Here is a 17,935-nt window from a genome sequence, read left to right as displayed (position 1 = left end):
AGGGATGGTCAGTGGTGACAATGGTGAAGCACACGCAGAACTAGCATGCTCACCTCTGCTCTCTCTCTCACTGCCTGAGAGATTTAGAAGACCTGAACAGGGCTAGTATTTCTGAGTGTTCTGGCGCAAGCAGGATCAAAGGCCAGAGAGAGCTGCAACTATGGGAAAGGATCCCTGGACATTTTTGCTATCATTCAGTGCCAAGGTTTTTTGGGGTCCAGAGGCAAGAGATGTATCAGCGGGCAGAATGGGGTTGCTATGGAAGTCCCCTCCACTTGCTGCCTACCAAGTCCTCTTGTGTTGCTCTAGGGTCCTTTGCATGACATAGCGATTGTGTGTGAGTATGGTCCCTTATGACATGGAAGACTCTTGAAGAGTTCATAGACAGCGTGAATCTCTCCAGAAGCCTTGTGCAAAGGAACAGCATCCTTCTCCTCCTATCTGCAATGAGCTGATTATTTGGAAAGGGCCCCAGGGACTGGGATTGAGACCTACAGAACAGTGGCGCTCACAAGCGAAGCCCAGCTCAGAAGGCCACAATGCTTATCCGAGGCCTGGCATGTGCCCAAAAAACTGGAATTTTTGGTGCCAGGCTCGACACTGGATTCAAAAATCTCGAGGGCTAGAAACTTAAAGGATTCTATAATAAGCGCACAAGTAGAGGTTGCTGAGGAGCAACATTCTTGTGGGGAGACAGAGGGGCAAGAGGTCTCTTTGCTAGTTCTTAATACTGATAGTTGGAACAGCCAAGTTCCATAGCAGGCAAGGCTGCAATCAGCCTTAGCTGGCCAGCAGGGTCAGTGGTTAGTGATGATGGGAGATGCGACTCAGCAACACTGGGAAGGCTACCCACAGGTTCCTGATGCCTGGTTCCACAGGGACATGTGAAATAATTCTTTTTTGAAGGGAAAGGCAGGAAGTGGATGTGAACAGCGGACAGGAGGGCGGGGGAACGACAACAGAACTGAGGCTCTGGGTTGGAAAAGGCATACCAAGCGAGGGGGACTCACGGCCCAACTGCCCCAGCCTCCCTTTCTCCTTCTTGCCAAAGAGACGCCCGATGGAAGATTTGATGCTCTTCTTCTTGGTGGATTTGTGCAAGGAGTCCTGACTGCTGTTGGTGGCATCAGACCCCAGGCTGTGACAATGGAAGGAGGTGGGTAGACAGAGAGAGAGATGGACAGGATAAGAAAGGGATTATTTTTAAATAAGAAAGGCTTGCTCCTCCAGAAAGGATCCTACCCTAAAATGAGAAGCTAAAAGGAGATCTTCCTCCCTGTCAATTGGCCTCATCACTCCAACCCCTGCTAAGCACAATCCATCAAAAGAGGTGCGCTTTTACCTGGCGCCAAAACCACATTAATGATAGAAATACTTTATTGTCACTTGTATACAGTGAAATTACACGAGCAGCCCCCACTCAGCTCTCTTAGTCTTAATTCCCCTCATTTACTGACGCACACCCACCAAACCTGAAAGTTAGTTGCCCTGTTGTTATCTTTTCATTCAGCAGCCTAACAGCCCACGGATAGAAGCTGTTCTTTACCCTGTTGGTGCGATTCTATATCTTCTGCCTGAGGGCAGGTGAATCATCCCTGAATATTTTCCTCACTCTCCTGAGGTAACGTTATTCCGCTATTTCATCCAGCGGATTCACGGGACAGCCAATAATAATAATAATAATAATAACTATGGTGCCAGGTGGACCTCACTGGGAAGAGCATTCCACAAGGAAGAGAGCCACAACTGAAAAGACTCTCTCCTTCGTTGCCCCACCCAAAAAAAACCTCCATGATAGGGGGGAACCTGGAGGAAGACCTCAGAGGAAGACCAAAGGCTCCAGATATGTTCACACTGGTAGAAGTGGCCTGAATAATATGTTAAAAGATCCTGTCCCACCCCTTGCAACCTACCTGGTCCTCAGGTCCCTCCCGTCTTCCAGGGATCCAGCCTGCAGAGCTAAGGCTTGGGTCATGCGCTCAAGACGCATCGTGCGGGGGGTGGAGGGAGCTGGGGGCTCGCACAAGGCCAGGGCTTTCTCCTCGGACCCTCGCCCCTCTTCCTTGGCAACGTGGTTCTGCTGGGAGGGGAAAGAGGCAGAGAAAAGATACTTGCATGGTGCTGCTAGGGAAGAGGGAAGGCTGCCATTCTGGGAATCTCTCAAGCCAAAAGAGGCTGTTGTGGAAACGCAGAAAACTTTATGACCCTCCCAACCTGAGAACTCCAGCAACCAACCAAAGCACTTGAGGAACCCGTGTGTGCCCCTGACTACCTGAGCGCCTGATTCCGCCTCAGCGGCCTGCTGCAAACATTATGGAGCCCACTCATCCACTCACCCTCACTTTCCTAATCTCGTTCCTACTCATGTCCATAACAAATGAGCAGGCCCACTGGACACAGCTGTCAACTTACATATTTGAAAATAAGGGACCAGCAGCCTCAAAAATAAGGGATCAGCAGCCAAAATGAGGGATTTTCCTAGCACAGGTATGTTCACTTCTGAGCCCCTCCGAGCCAAAGGCAGAAAGCCCAGCCAGCAGCCAAACGAAGCCTCAAGCGGTGGTTCCCACAGTGCAGCAACCCGGCAAAGGGGATGCAGCAAGGAAAACCAACGTCACCTCTCCGCTGGGAAGCGCTGAGCAAAGGCAAGACCCCAGGCAACCTGGCCAATTTGATCAGCACAAGGCATGCAAGCTCCACCCCCCAGTTGTTCTTAGACTCCTTATTGGGTGAGCAACGCAGACAAGCAACACAGTTGGAGACTCCTTCCTCCCTGGCCGGCAGAGAGGGAGGGAGAGGAGCTGCTTCCTTTGAAACCCGGGAAATTTAAGGGACATCATCAACAAGGGACAGCAGTGGGACACGGCGCTGGGATAAGAGAGTTTCCCGCCAAATAAGGGACAGTTGACAGCTATCCCACTGGACCACCCTGTTTCCTACAATGACCACCCAGATATCTCCAGGAAGCCCACAAGTCGTTCGGTCAGCTGCCACCCAGGCTTCTATTATTCTGAGGCACACAACCCCTGAGTGGGCTTCATTTTCTGGCACCTTTAATTGAAAGATTACTGGCAGAAAGGCCCAGAAGACCCTCGACCTGAGGCCTTGAGGGGCTGCTCTGCTGAGACCATACTGGACCAGATTAACCAATCATTTGCGAATGAGGGGCTTCCATGGGCTCATTTAAGAATAAACACACACAACACAAAGATTCCTGAGGGGATATCTTTCAAAAACAAAAGCACAGAGGAAGTGGACAAAGCCCACCATGTCCCTGGCCCACCTCCCAACACACCATTTTTTCTCCATCGCGAGCAGGGCTGTGAGGTGCCAAGCGGGGAGTAGAATGGCCGCTGCTGGGGGGAGACGGGCTGGCCAGAGTGGAACTGGTGACAGAGGGAGGGATGGAAGTGCCTGAGCGGTAGCGTCCCAAGGACCCGTCCAAGCTGGCGCTGGTCACCCGGCTCTCAATTTCCTCTGCCCGCTGTTCTGTGGATTCCTTTTCCTCCTGGATCAGCCTTGCAAGGAGAGCAGAGGGGGAAAGCGTGAGCAATACTGGGGTAATCATGGCCATCTGTTCTCTCTCTTTGTACCTTGCCCTTTTCGAAATCTTCACTCAGTAAACAAAGTGGATCTGAATACCTTTTGCTTCATTTATTGTGCTTTCCTAATCCAGTTTCCCAAATAAATTTGCAATCATGAGTTCTAGAAACTTACTGCTTTCTCAGCCTTTGCTGCTGCTGTGTGTGTGTGTGTGTGTGTGTGTGTGTAAAGGGACCCCTGACCATTAGGTCCAATCGTGACCGACTCTGGGGTTGTGGCGCTCATCTCACTTTATTGGCCAAGGGAGCCGGCATACCACTTCCGGGTCATGTGGCCAGCATGACTAAGCCACTTCTGGCAAACCAGAGCAGCACACGGAAATGGCGTTTACCTTCCCGCCGGAGCGGTGCCTATTTATCTACTTGCACTGGCATGCTTTCAAACTGCTAGGCTGGCAGGAGCAGAGACCGAGCAACGGGAGCTCACCCCGTTGAAGGGATTCGAACCGCCGACCTTCTGATCGGCAAGTCCTAGGCTCTGTGGTTTAATCCACAGCGCCACCCGCGTCCCTTCTGTGTGTGTGTGTGTGTGTGTGTGTGTGTGATATTGCTTGCCAAATTCAGCACCGGATAGGAAATTCAATGCTTGCCAACAATGCACAGGTACAGAAGAGGCACGCAAAACCAGCTACAACTGAACAAGTAAACAAGGCACTAATAAATATCCATAAAGACAGAACAACTTGCAGTGTATCAGTAATCTACGTTAAGATGACCTGAATAATGTGCGTTTTAAACAAAAATCAAAACTTCTAGGTTGTATCCAGACTAAGTTACTTGCCCTGAGGTCCCACTGAAATTAATATGAAAAGTTAGTTGTCATGACTAACAAGGCTCATTGATTTCCTGAACACCAAATCAACTCTGTCTGAATCAAATACCCTAAATTTAGGAATAAACAAGGCATTATCACAGGACCCCCCCCCAAGTGTCCCTATTTTCCAGGAGCAGTCCCGGATTTACAGAAGCCATCCCAGTTTCTGAACTGATCCCAGAATGTCCCACTTTACCTTAGGATGTTCCTATCTTCATCAGAGAAATGTTGGAGGATATCTCCCCGAGCCAAGCAGATAAGTAACTATACAAGCTTTAGAAGACATCTGAAAGCAGCCCTGACTAGGGAAGTTTATTAATGTTTAATGTTTTATTGTTTTTATATATGTTGGAAGCAACCCAGAGTGGCTGGGGTAACCCAGTCAAATGGGCAGGGTATAAATAATAACATTATTGTTGTTGTTATTGTTATTATGGAATAGGACGTCCCTATTTACATTGGAGAAATGTTGGAAGGTATGCAATTATCTATGTTCAATGACAGGAATGCAAAGAGGTGCATCATGGGAAAATACTTGCGCAGGCTTGCTGCAAAGGGCCGAGACAACTCACTTGATTTCTTTGTTGATGGCTTCTAGCTGCTCCTGTAGCATAATGGCCAAGGTTTGCACATCAGCCTGCCCACTGGGGGAGAGCAGGTCGGCTGAGCTGAAGAGAGGATCCCGCTCGTCTTCATCCGAGCCATCCAAGCCGCCTTCGAAAGGGCCTCCAGCTGCCTGTTGAGCGCGTTCCCACTCCTGAGAGGGTTCCACCTGCAGAGGAAAAGCAAGAAGAAGGGGAATGGAGGGGGTGTGGTCCATTTGCCCTGTAACATATTCGGATATCCACCAGAGAGAACAGCAAAACCCCTCAAAGGCAGCACAGACTTCAGTTGGGTGGTGATGGGACCATGGTTGCTATGTGTCAGGGAACTGCCATCAGAGCCAGAGGGAGAGGGAGGGCTCCAGAGGGATTCCGGAGAGCATCCCGGGAGGAAGAGAAGCAGCCCATCTTCTGGGGAAGGAATTCAGCGTAGCACCAGTGGAGAAGGGGGGCAGATGGGGGAATCGGCGAGGTGGCTCCATGACTCCTCGCCGGGGACCAGCGAGGAGAGCATGGGTCCTCCGCTGCCCACACCCTCCCTGCGCAGAAGGCTTCCGCGCAGAGAGAGTAGGCGGAGACTAGGTGTCAAAGAGCTTCTTTGCTGGAAGAAGTTCAAGAAACGCCCACTGACGGATTCTGCCAGTGACTGAGACAGCCACGGGTGAGTGGCTGTCCGGACAGAAAGGGTTCACTCAGGCAACCCAGCCAGGTGTGGCACCGATTTACTCACAAGCAACCCCTAGAACCATTACACTATGGAAACCAAGGCCCTCGCCTCGCCCCCTGCCCTGATTCCTGGCACTGCACTGCTGTGAGCTCAGCCTTTGCCACAAAAACAATGTCAAGAGGGAGACTCACCAGGCGGGTGTCCAGTGGAAATTGACGTTGAAAAGAGAGAGAGAGAAAGAAAAAAAATATGAGGGGAGAAAGTGAATGTAACTACTGCTCTATACCATTTGCCCTGCCACAAGCAACAGTTCCTCCTGTCAGGCCCCATTGCACTCTCCATTTAAAGCCATGCATCCACAAGACTGTCTAGGTCTGGCATTTTTCTTCATTTCCGCCCCACTTTTCTGTTTAGATCATGCACACACATACACAAAGAACCTTATAAAAACACGCCATAAAGAATAGCGACATGGACAAACGTTAAAAGGATAATCGGGATGAAAACAGACGCCTTAAAACAGCAGCCACATTAAAAGCAGGATACAGCAGATTAGCAGGCTAAAAAAAATTGCATGTTAAAACGCACACCAGAATAAGAGCATCCTTAACGGATGTCTAAAAACTAAAATAGGAGGAGTTTGGTAGGCCTCCACATTTGGAGAGGGCATCCCACATTCTCAGTGCCACCACTGAAAAGGCATAGATGGGGAATGGAAAATCACAGGCTCAAGAAGGAACGAAAATGAATTGTCGGATGCAGGGAGGGTGGTAGGGCCTGGAAAAGTTTATCGTAGCAATAGATTTGTTGCTCTGGAAATCTCCATTGCCACCATTGCCAATTGTGGCTCCTACTGTAATGCAACTGGAAAGTTAAGTGTTCTAAGCCAGTGATACAAGCACTAGACCTTTGCTAGTAACAATTATAATAAATTTTATTTATACCCCGCCCTCCCCAGCCAAGACCGGGCTCAGGGCGGCTAACAACCAATAATAAAAACAAGCTGATTAAAATACAATTTAAAAAACAAGATTAAAATACACCATTAAAACATTAGGATGCAGCCTCTTCACAGGAGGAGAAAGGAAAAAGAAAGAGGGGGAGGGGATCAAACTGGTTCTCAGCCAAAGGCCAGGCGGAACAACTTTGTCTTACAGGCCCTGCGGAAAGAAATCAGATCCCGCAGGGCCCTGGTCTCATGAGACAGAGCGTTCCACCAGGCCGGAGCAAGTGTCGAGAAGGCCCTGGCTCTGGTTGAGGCTAATCTAACTTCCTTAGGGCCCGGGACCTCTAGGGTGTTGCTATTTATGGACCTTAAGGTCCTCCGTGGGGCATACCAGGAGAGGCGTTCCCGTAGGTATAAGGGTCCATCCCAGCACTCCAAACCAACTCCTTTCTCTTTTTTGGGGGTGCCCCCAGGGCCAGCCCACATATGAGGCAAGGTGAGGCAACTGCCTCGGGCAGCAGGATTCGCAGGGGCAGCAGATCCAACCTCCAAGGAATGCATCACCCATGGCTGCTGCCATGGTGGCAGCAACAGCTGCGGCACACTGCTTGAAGGCCGGATGTGCCCACCCTCTTGGCAGCCCCCTTCTCCCAATCAGTGGCGTAGCGTGGGGGGTGCAGGGGGGGCCGGCCGCACCGGGCGCGACATCTGGGGGTTAGGGTTAGGGGGCGCAAATCCACGGGTTAGGATTGCAAATTACTTGCCTTGCCCCGGGTGCTGACAACCCACGCTACGCCACTGCTCCCAATGCAGCCTCTACAGCGGCCATTTGGTGAATCGGAGGCACCGATGGCCTCTTCCCACCCTTGTTCCTGATGTTGATCTTCTGCCACCCCCTTCTTCCCTGGTGGGTGGCGGCTGCCATTTTGTGATTCGCCCCACATGCCAAAATGTATGGGGCCAGCTCTGGGTGCCCTGTCCTGCTCATGCCTAGCCCTACGCAACAACCCCGTACCTTGGTAGCTTCGTCCTTGACGGTCCAGCGGCCCTTCTTTGAACGTCTTGCCACACCAGCGCTGCTGTAATGGTCCACGTGGGCCCCCACGGGCAGCGTGGGCGCCTGGGAGTAACGTAGCTCCAACGCGCTGCCCGGCAGGGACCTCCGTGGAGCAGGAAAAATGAGAAGCATGAGCAAGGATGGTCAGGAAGAGGGTCTCCACCATGCAAGTAAAGGGGTTTGATCCCACCAGTCCCCCCTGAACCAAATAAGACTTTCAGGTACTCAGCCCGTTGGGAGCCAGGTAACAAGATTTTCTTGAAATCCTGACATTTTGCGGGTAGGGCTGCACTAAACCGGTTAATGTAATTTGAGAGGGGGAGGAGCCTTCTTACCGGGAGTAGGTAGAGACAGGTCGCCCGCGTAACTGGTCTATCTCCATGTGCATCCTCTCAATTTCAGCTAAGAGTTGTTCCTGTAGGGCATGTGCAAAGAAGGTCATCAATACTTGGAAGCAACCTATTAGCTCTGCCCAAGGCATGATGGAGAACAGCAACAACCAGGAAAAGATAGACATAATATTTTACAAGGACAAGAAGCAGCATCAAGGACAGAATAACTACCGCACACAGGGAGAACAAGGATATCGTTTGAATGCTTCACCTGTACGTTTATAAATCATTTAATGTGTCAATACAAATGGAAATCGTTAGAATTGCAGTTGTTGTATAAGGGATTGTTATTTTGACTGGAATGTAATTGAAATTAATAAGATTTTGGAACGCAGAAATGAAGTAAATCATCAAACCATCAATTCTAGCACGTGGGGGGGCCACCTAGATTATATAATCTGGCATCTGAATGATTGGTATTAGTAACTGTATTATAATTTGGCATTGTTATAATGAGGCTATTATTGGATTATTGTAATTGAAAACTAATAAAAATTATTATTAAAAAACCTAGCAGACTTCAAAGCCCTCTATCATATTTATTTTTTTAAAGATATAGTACCGTATTTTTCGTCCCATAGGACGCACCTAGTTTTTTTGGGGGGGAAATTCCTTTATTTCCCCCCCCCAAAACCAGGTTGGGGAACAGCGGGATGGCGGGGCTCCGGAACGGATCCCGTTCGCATCCAGAGGTAACACCGTAAGAGGCTAAGGAGTGAAACTGTACACAAATCCCGAGTCCCCAAGATCGTTGAACAGTGCCTTGTACACCTCCTTCCGGCAACGCCTGCAGCCAAGCTGGTACCAAAGGTATTGTTCTGTTTTCTTTTGGACCACATCGCTGAGGCTGAGAGGCGGGTCTTGTCGTCTGGGCAGCCCAGAACCTCCATACACACTGCCCAGGGAAGTTACTTTGGTGCTGCCGCCGCAGAAGTTTGACTTCACCCCCAAGACAGATGGATGCCAACAACATATGACAGAGGAAGGGTATTACACAGAATATGGGCAAGAGTGGAAAATGCCCATCTCTAGGTGCTCAACTCAACAACCTGGCCACATCATTCTGAATGAGTCTCAAGGGAAGCCCCATACAAAGTGCATCCAATCCCCACACAGTAGTCCAATCGTGAGGTTACCAAAATGTGAGTCGCAGTGGCAAAGCTACTCATGTTCATGAAAAGGTGTAGTTGCCATACCAACTTATTGATAATAGGGGCTCCTTGCCACGGAGGTTACCTGAGCCTTCAGTGAAAGAGATGGATCTAGGAGCACCCCAAAAACAATGCACCTGTTTCTTCTGTATGCATTCGTGACCCAAAGTGATAAACTCTCCAGCTTGCAAACATGCAAATCAGTCACCCACAACGCCTCCATCTTAGCAGGATTCTGCCTCAATTTGTTAGCCTTCAGATACTCCCAGAAGTTTCCCTTCCTCTTCCTCTAGCCCTTAGCTCACCCTGCAAATTCAGGACATTCTTCTCCCTTCTAGATTTAATGACTAGTGAATTTCACCCTCTCTGATAGTAATTCAGCCACAATTAGCCTCACCTTGTTTGCCAGTAGTTCATCCTGAACCTTCTTCATGTTGGCTATTTCTTCACTCAGTGTGTTCTTGATGGGGGGGGGGGGAGGAAAGAGTTTAGTGAGAGCAAGAGAATGTTCCTCCCTCCCTTCCCAAATGCCCCATATTCTCCATCACCCCACATGGAAGACTCAACCCAGGTGGGTTTTCTGCATCAGGTGACTGAAGCTGCTTTGAAGGGCTGCGGCCTCTTCTCTGCAGTTGCCTCTGCTGTTAAGACCAACCCCAATGGCAGACAAAACCATCACAGCAATTGCCTAACACTGAGAGTCCTAAATGTCCCTCACATGAGGGCCCTTGGTGGAGAACCTCCTGGGCTCTCTTCTAGCTTGGCATCTGGGTGGGTGGTTGCCATGATTGGAACTAGCAGTTGTTTTCCTGAAGTACATGGAAACGGAAATTTTGGTGCATTATGACTAAAAAACACATGGCTGCCATCTTGTTTTTGTGATGGTGGCCATGCTTCTTTACTCACAATAATCCAGAACCAGAGTTCTCAGTAAAAGGACCCCTAGAATTCCAGTCAAAGGCGACTATGGGGTTGCACTGCTCATCAGGCTTTCAGGCTGAGGGAGCTGGTGTTTGTCCACAGATAGCTTTCCGGGTCATGTGGCCAGCATGACTAAACCGCTTCTGGTGCAACGGAACTTTGTGACAGAAATCAGAGCGCACGGAAACGCCGTTTACCTTCCCGCCACAGCAGTACCTATTTATCTACTTGTCAGTGGACTGTATTTCAGAAAACCAACATGGCTGCCGTAGCTGTGGTTGCTGAGGGAATGTGAATAGAGCTGTTGGCCTTTCATCTGGTCAAATTGTTAGGGCAAGGCTTCAGATAGTACCACCTTTCAAGACCTCAAGAGGTTCAAACAGGTGAAGTCTGTGCTCCAGAGACACCTCATCTTCTTGCCTTCCGGAGGGCCAATCCTTATCTCCCCATCACATATCCTGGCTCTGACAGTTCCTCCCTTTGATTTCCACCCACCGGACGAGCACAGGGACAGCAGACACATGGCTGCTCCGAAGCAGCTCTCCCCAAACCACGTCCCTACCTCTCACCACAAGCCCACACACCCTACCTTCTCCTCCAGGGCCCCCATCCGTTCCTTGAGGTGCAACTGGAGACGTTCGTTGGATTCCGAGAGCAGCTTGTCTACCGTTTCCGAGAGGCGCTTGTTGTGTTCGTCGTTCATTTTCTCCCTTTGGCGTGCCTGTTTGTTTGGGTTTTTTTTTTAACAAAGGAGGCAGCAGGCATTGGAGACAGGGCAACAACCCCTTTCTCACTCACCTCCCAGAAACCTTCACCTCTGATTCCACCTCCCACTATCTTGCCTTGCTCACATCCAACAGCCCCCTCTTCCTTACTTGATTTTACAATGCTTTATTGCCTCTATATCCACAAAAGCTCTCTAAAATTGGATTCCAGGAAGCTGTCTTACACTGAGTCAAACCACTGGTCCATCTAGTTTGGTGTTGTCTACACTATGTAGCATCAGCTCTCCAGCATTTTGGATAGGGGCCTTTTCCAGCCCTACCTAGAATTGCCAGGGATTGCACGTGGGCAGGAGTGCCAATTTGAACAAAATATTGGGGGGCCCAGCCCTGCCGGAAGGTTGCCGGAAGGAGGGAGGGAGGCAGGCCGGAGCCAGGTGAGTGTAGCCCAGAGTGGGGGTCCCCAGCCTGGCATAGGCTGTGCCGCCTTCCTCCCTCCCTTGCCCAGGAGCTGGGCTCCGGGCACGGGAGACAGCATTGCCTGGGCTGGGGATGGCGCTGAGAGGCTGAGCCAGTGGACTCACTGGGGGACAATGGCTTGCCCAGGAGCAATCCCTTGTGCGGTGGGGGGCCCGTAGGGCGAAGGGTTCAGGCCAAGGCCTTCAGAGGGGAAGAGGGGAGGGAGAAAGGGAGTCAGGTGGATGATCAGGCAGTTTACCTGCACTCTCATGCGGTGGTGGCAGAGAGGGAGGCTGGGGAATCTCATCACAGTCAATTGGGGAGGGGGTCTGAAGGGGTCTGGGCCCCTTAGAGTTGGTGCCTATGCACCTGGGCTCTTTTACACACAGAGCAACATGTTCCACCAATGAGCTACTTTATAGTCTTTCTTCCAATTCCTGGTACCCCATTTTCCCATCAAACTCCTGCCCTACGTCCCATCATGACCTCACCCGTTGGAGCTCCTGGTTTTTCTCCTCCAGCTGGGCCTCAAGCTGACGCAGGCGCTCCTCAAAATTCCCGTGGCGCTCCTCTGCCTAAATAATAATAATAATAATAATAATAATAATAATAATAATAATTGTTTATACCCCGCCCTCCCCAGCCAAGGCCAGGCTCAGGGCAGCTAACAACCAATAATAAAAACAAGTTGAATGAATACAACTTAAAAACAAGATTAAAATACAACATTAAAACATTAAAATGCAGCCTCATCACAGGAGGACAAAGGAAAAAAAGAAAGAGGGGGAGGGAATCAAACTGACTCCAAGCCAAAGGCCAGGCGGAACAACTCTGTCTTACAGGCCCTGCGAAAAGAAATCAGATCCTGAAGGGCCCTGGTCTCATGAGACAGAGCGTTCCACCAGGCCGGAGTCAGTGTTGAAAAGGCCCTGGCTCTGGTTGAGGCTAATCTAAGATGAGAGTGAAGGGGAGTGTTAAGCCATGACTCCCATTTGATCTCCTTTTTTTCTGATTCCAGCAGGTGTGCCTCATTGCCCACTTCCTCCACCAGCCATGTGGCGTGCTGGCCACTTCCTCCCCGTTGCGCAAGTACCTTGTTGAGGGCTGCCACTCGCTGGGCCAGCTGGGCCTCTATCTCAGGTAAGGTCTCGGCCTTCTGGAGGGTCTGCTGAAGCTTCTGCTTGGCATCTTCCAGCCAGTCTTGTAGCTGCCTGTTCTTCTCTTCACTCTGCGCAGGGTAAAAGGTTAAGTCCGATGGCCTTGTCAATGAACAGCTTCCAAGCAGGGACCCCAACAAACTTGGTGCTTTGGACAAGGGCAGGGCAGGGAAAGAACCAGGGAATTTGAGTGCTTTATGCACCTGGAGGGGAACTTAAACCAGCCCCAGATGCCTGTGCAACTATGGAAGGTGATAAAACAGCCTGGAAATGAGATTTTCCAAGTCCACCAAAGCTGAGCTAGAGGAGGAAGCTGCAATGAACCTCCGTCATTTGGAACTGCATACACCAATAGGGACTCGCTGGAAAGAGAAAGGGGCAATTTCTTCACAACCCAGACCGGCATGCGTAGGAAGAGTAGAGAGAACATGCCTGGGACAACCAGGTTTAAGGAGGGAGGTGTTGGGGACAGCCAAGGTTACTCAGCCAGGAGAGGACACAGAGAGACAGGAAGTAAGGGACTCACTTGTCTGTACAGGGATTCCTTACTGGCCAATTCGTTTTCCAGCTTGTCGTTGACATCGTGGAGAGAGGTCGCCTCCCTCTGAGCACTCAGGTAGCGTTTCTCCAGAGTAGTGATCCGCTCTTCCATGTCCTCCCGCTGGGCTAGAGCCTGTCACCCCCCGCCAGACAAGAGAAGGGAATGAGGGAGAAGTCACACTGGGAACTCCCACACATCTCCTTTAGTTGCCAGTTGTGGAAGAAATGAAGGTTCTTGGTGCCTTAAAAGGTAAATATAAAGGGACCCCTGACCATTAAGTCCAGTCGTGGCCAACTCTGGGGTTGCGGCGCTCATCTCACTTTATTGGCCGAGGGAGCCGGTGTACAGCTTCAGGGTCATGTGGCCAGCATGACTAAGCCGCTTCTGGCGAACAAAAGCAGCGCACGGAAATGCCGTTTACCTTCTCACCAGAGTGGTACCTATTTATCTACTTGCACTTTGACGTGCTTTCGAAATGCTAGGTTGGCAGGAGCAGGGACCGAGCAATGGGAGCTCACCCCGTCGTGGGGATTCGAACCGCTGAACTTCTGATCGGCAAGTCCTAGGCTCTGTGGTTTAACCCACAGCGCCACCCGTGTCCCTCTCAGTGCCTTGCATGCACTAAATAACATGTGGAGATATCTCTCTCTCTCTCTCTCTCTCTCTCTCTCTCTCTCTCTGTATATTGTCTACTTGAGGGAGCAGCAGTTTGCAATCCTTTAATTAACCCCACCCAGCAATCTTATTGCTTGTCGCTTGAGGTTTTAGTGTAGAGATGGGGAATCTTTGGCTTCCCAGAAGTTACTGGGGTACATCTCCCATCATTCCTGGCCATCAGCCATGCTGCCGGGGGCTGATGGGAGTTGGAGTCCACAACATCTGCAAGGCCACAGGTTCCTCATCTCTGCTTTAGTGAAACTGAGGTTTTAGTAGCTTTGAGACGGAGTACTTATTCGCTTTCCCTACGCTGTTCATAATTTCACAGACTTCTGTCATACCCCACCTTTGTGGTCTTTCCCCCCCTTTTCTAAATCAAAAAGCCCAGATCTGTGAAGCAAGGGATGACCAAACCTTGCGCTCTTGGGAGTCCGCCCTGTTTTTTAGGCAGTGGTTTGGGGTCCAGAGTTGTATTCTGCTGCACAAACAGATCCCCCTCTGTGAGTCGTCATGCTCCATAGCAAAGCTGGTACCAGTTGTAAGAATAAGCTTCCCACACAAGTGCAGGCATCGCTGAGGCGTTAATGCTAGGCTTCTTTTTTGGATTTTCCACACAAATCTCTTGTTTCTTACAAACTGAAAAGCCTTTTTCTTTTTCTTTATGAGAGACTGTGGGCAGACTTCTTAACACACACTGATTAAAATGTGATGTAAACTGCCAGGGAGAAATCACATAAAATTGATATGTGTGTGTGTGTGTGTTGTCATTTTTTCAATTTCCTTTAAACAAAAAAACTCCATAATATTCTTTTGGAGAGAACCAGAAATGTACGCACTACAGTACTCTACATGTGGGTGCCACCAGTTTATATACTAACATTACATTCTGTTGTATTTTCCAATCTCTCCTCAATAGTTCCCAACACTGAATTTGCCTCTTTTGCGGCCATAACATATTTGCTGCCATATGAACCGGCCTGGAAATTAAGATTTTCCTCTGAGGCCTTTCTCTGAGTGACCCTACCATCAGAAATCAGGTGAGCAGCTCTAGGGCTGTAGTAAATTGGGGGGGGGGGGGAGAAAATCAAGCCTTTGAAAAGCTGGGGCACAATTTTGCCCCTGAGCCATTATGTGGAAGTTCAGGGGAATAGGGTGTTTACCATGGTACTGTAACAAAAAAGCAACATCAAACTGCAGGGCTGCCAGGTTTCCTCCAATTGTATTTTCCCTGATGTTGTTATTGTTTTTTTAAGCTGCCATGACAAGCTCCTCCATCTGTGGTATTGGGGGCAAAACAGTGGGCAGTGTGAAATGCTTCCCCTCCCATCATTCCAATTCAACAGTTGAGAATTGGGTGGCAAATTGAAAGAGGGCATTCTGAGCCAAAGGCTCCCAGAAAAAGGACCTTTTAAGTAATAGCATGCAAGTTGGGCACCGGCCTCCTCAGAAAGGCTTGCCTGACCCCTAAGTTGTGGCCTATTTTGGCATCAGGTGAAGACTTTTCTTATCTTCCCCAGCTTGATAGTTTTAAAAACACATTGTAGATCTTTCAGACCTTGGACATCATTAAAAAGCGTGCGGAGCGTGTGTGCAGCTCTTGGGGGCTTTTCCCGCCTGCCTCCCATCTGTGTTCGCTCCATAAGATGCGCACACATTTAGGGGGTTGGACTCGATGGCCCTTGAGGTCTCTTCCAACTCTATGATTCTATGATTCCCCTTACTTTTTAGGAGGAAAAAAGTGCGTCTTATGGAGCGAAAAATACGGTAATAATTATAATGTATGGAGTGTTCCAGCTGCGGCCATCTACCTCCTTGAGGTCTCGTTGCAGCTTGGCGTTGATCTCTTCAGACTTGATGAGGTCCCGCTGGGCTGTAGCCAGCTCTTCCTCCAGCTCTGCCATCTGCCGGCAAAGCATGGTCAGTCGCTCCTTTAGCTGAGAAAGCTCTCCTCGCTGGCGCTCCAACACCTCCTCTAGCTCGGATTCCCGGCCACCGCGCCCCAACTCAAGGGATCCATTGGCCTGAGAAACAGAAGGAAGGGAAAGGGATTATGGCATGCCACAAACACTGAACCTGCCAAAAAAGCTGAAAAACATCTTCATGTATGCGACAACGGCCGCGAGAGTTCTAAAAGCACAAGGATGGAAGACTGAAGAAACCCCAACTAAAGAATCATGGCAAGAAAAAATGATGGACTATGCAGAACTGGCAAAACTGACTTATAAGATGGCTGGCTTTGACTAAACATTCACAAACTTTTTTATAGATAATAATCAGCTAAATAGTTTGAGGATCTATACAACTTTGTAACATGCAGAAATCAGCATTCTCAGAGAAATCAAAGAACTGAAGAAAGTTGGGGGATGGGTGGGTTTTGTGTGGGAGGGTGGGGGAGGGAGGAAAAATGAGGAAAAAAATAAGGATGATATGTTTCTGGATAATATGTTTTGTTTTAATTTTGAATAAAAAAACAAAAACAAACAAACAAACACTGTCCCTGACAACCTCACTGAAACAAGCAAGCATCTATATCCACCTCCCACAGGCAAATAAACCCCTCACACAAGAGAATAGTTGGTGATAGCCATGTGCTTTGCCCGTATTCCCTTCTGCGCCACTTACACAAATCTGGGAGTCTCCCTCTTTGCTGGGGTCGTCCAGGCCAGATCGGCGTCGGGCAAGCTGCTCTCGAAGAGAAAGAGACTGCAGACAGGAAGAGGAAGAAAAGGAAGAAGATGCACTAGTGTTTAAAATGAAAAATAAAAAGCCGTTTTTATTTTATACAAGTATTTATGTCTGCAACAACAGCAGTGCCCAGAGATGGAAAGAAGACAAAGTTCCGACCAGAGACGGATGGCTGATGAAGATGATGGACTACGCCGAAATGGCAAAATTGACTGTGAAAATCAGAAACCAGGAAGAGAAGAAATTAAAGAAGGAATGGGCAAAATTTATAATGTATTTATAAACTAAAAACTTTGGCAGGATTTGGGTAATGTTTGTAATGTACAAAAAAACTATGGTAAAAATGGATTCTTCTTTTTAAAAATAAAGAAAATAAGGGAAGCAGTTGAAAAAAGATTGATAATGGTAACCAGGGAAGGGTGGAGGGGAGTCGAAGGATTCAGAGAATCCTAAATGACAATGTTGAAGTTTAATGTTTGAATTTAAATTTGTTATGTAAAACTTAATAAAAATATATTTTAAAAAATAAAAATGAAATGAAAAATAAAATTGAGGAATGAGAGGCAGGTGTCAATCAGAGTCGGGCAACAATAGTATCTTCAGCCGAACCAGGGAATCATTCCAGTCTGGGGAACCTATTGCCCATGTTAAATATCAGCCGTTGCGCTGCACCAAAATGTGGGATGTTAGCATGCAAAATGCATATGTAAAGGGTTATTACTTGAAACGTTTTATTACATTTATATATGTGTTGGAAGCTGCCCAGAGTGGCTGGGGGAACCCAGCTAGTTAGATGGGGTAATAATAATAATAATAATAATAATAATAATAATAATAATAGGCTGTAGAACCCTGGGATGTCATACACTCTGTGGCCATTATTTTAGTTGGTTCAGTTATTAACAGTCTTGTGAGTCTTAACAGTTAGAGCAGCAGGTATGTTGTGTGGTGCTGCTGCTGTCTGCCTCAAAGTCAGAGTATCAGTCAATCTGTAAATGTTAGTTTAATTTATGTAAGATGCATTAGCAACTTAAAAAAACATCTGCCTGCATTGTATATTAAATTCTGACAACTGCAAGTACACGAAGCAAAAGTTACATGTTCTTTAAACTTTAAATGAGAGTGTTCTGCTTAGTTTTTATAGGGGAGAAAAAAGAACTAAAGAGTCAAACGACCAAGGGCTATTGACTCTGTCAATGGGAACGAAAATCTAATTCCCACACAAAAGACACAATGTCCATCCTCTGTCACTCTTAGGGGTTGCTACTCAGGACTTGATAAGACTTCTCCCCGCCCCCCAGGTAAAGTGACTACCTCTCAGCTGAGCAGTGGCTTCTGGGAGGAGGGGAGGCAATTGAATTGGCTCAGGGCAGGGCAAGGCCTGAGGTTAGTGATGCAAAAGTTTCAACCTTGTTCTCAGGTACATTCGTACCTCAGAAGTCAAATGGAATCTGTTCCGGAAGTCCGTTCAACTTCCAAAATGTTTGGAAACCAAGGCATGGCTTCTGATTGGCTGCAGGAAGCTCCTGCAGCCAATTGGAAGCCACAGTGGATGCTCAGGT

General features: G+C 48.6%; 1 protein-coding gene and 1 long non-coding RNA gene across 22 annotated transcripts in view; one reads left to right on the top strand and one right to left on the bottom strand.

The window, feature by feature from the left end:
• Positions 1-17,935, top strand: part of LOC310830275 — a 274,706-nt gene that overhangs the window by 49,574 nt on the left and 207,197 nt on the right. The window lies entirely within an intron of this gene.
• Positions 1-17,935, bottom strand: part of PPFIA3 (PTPRF interacting protein alpha 3) — a 63,641-nt gene that overhangs the window by 15,915 nt on the left and 29,791 nt on the right. For 4 of the 21 annotated variants that reach the window (XM_083709069.1, XM_083709083.1, XM_083709088.1 and 1 more), the window contains exons 6-18: positions 16,311-16,391; positions 15,497-15,709; positions 13,017-13,163; positions 12,427-12,561; positions 11,825-11,908; positions 10,742-10,873; positions 9,629-9,691; positions 8,024-8,103; positions 7,647-7,791; positions 4,989-5,188; positions 3,296-3,518; positions 1,914-2,080; positions 993-1,138 (exon numbers count right to left, since the gene is read on the bottom strand). In XM_083709069.1, the coding sequence (XP_083565195.1) occupies positions 993-1,138; positions 1,914-2,080; positions 3,296-3,518; positions 4,989-5,188; positions 7,647-7,791; positions 8,024-8,103; positions 9,629-9,691; positions 10,742-10,873; positions 11,825-11,908; positions 12,427-12,561; positions 13,017-13,163; positions 15,497-15,709; positions 16,311-16,391 (1,816 nt within the window). The remainder of the gene's footprint in view (positions 1-992; positions 1,139-1,913; positions 2,081-3,295; positions 3,519-4,988; positions 5,189-7,646; positions 7,792-8,023; positions 8,104-9,628; positions 9,692-10,741; positions 10,874-11,824; positions 11,909-12,426; positions 12,562-13,016; positions 13,164-15,496; positions 15,710-16,310; positions 16,392-17,935) is intronic. The other 17 variants (XM_083709074.1, XM_083709077.1, XM_083709078.1 and 14 more) reach the window with 12 other exon arrangements.

The sequence above is a fragment of the Podarcis gaigeae genome (genome assembly GCF_964106915.1).
Source record: "Podarcis gaigeae genome assembly, chromosome: 13".
Lineage (NCBI taxonomy): Eukaryota > Metazoa > Chordata > Lepidosauria > Squamata > Lacertidae > Podarcis > Podarcis gaigeae.
The sequence above is the reverse complement of the archived record's forward strand: the minus strand, read 5'-3'. Positions and strand labels throughout refer to the sequence as shown.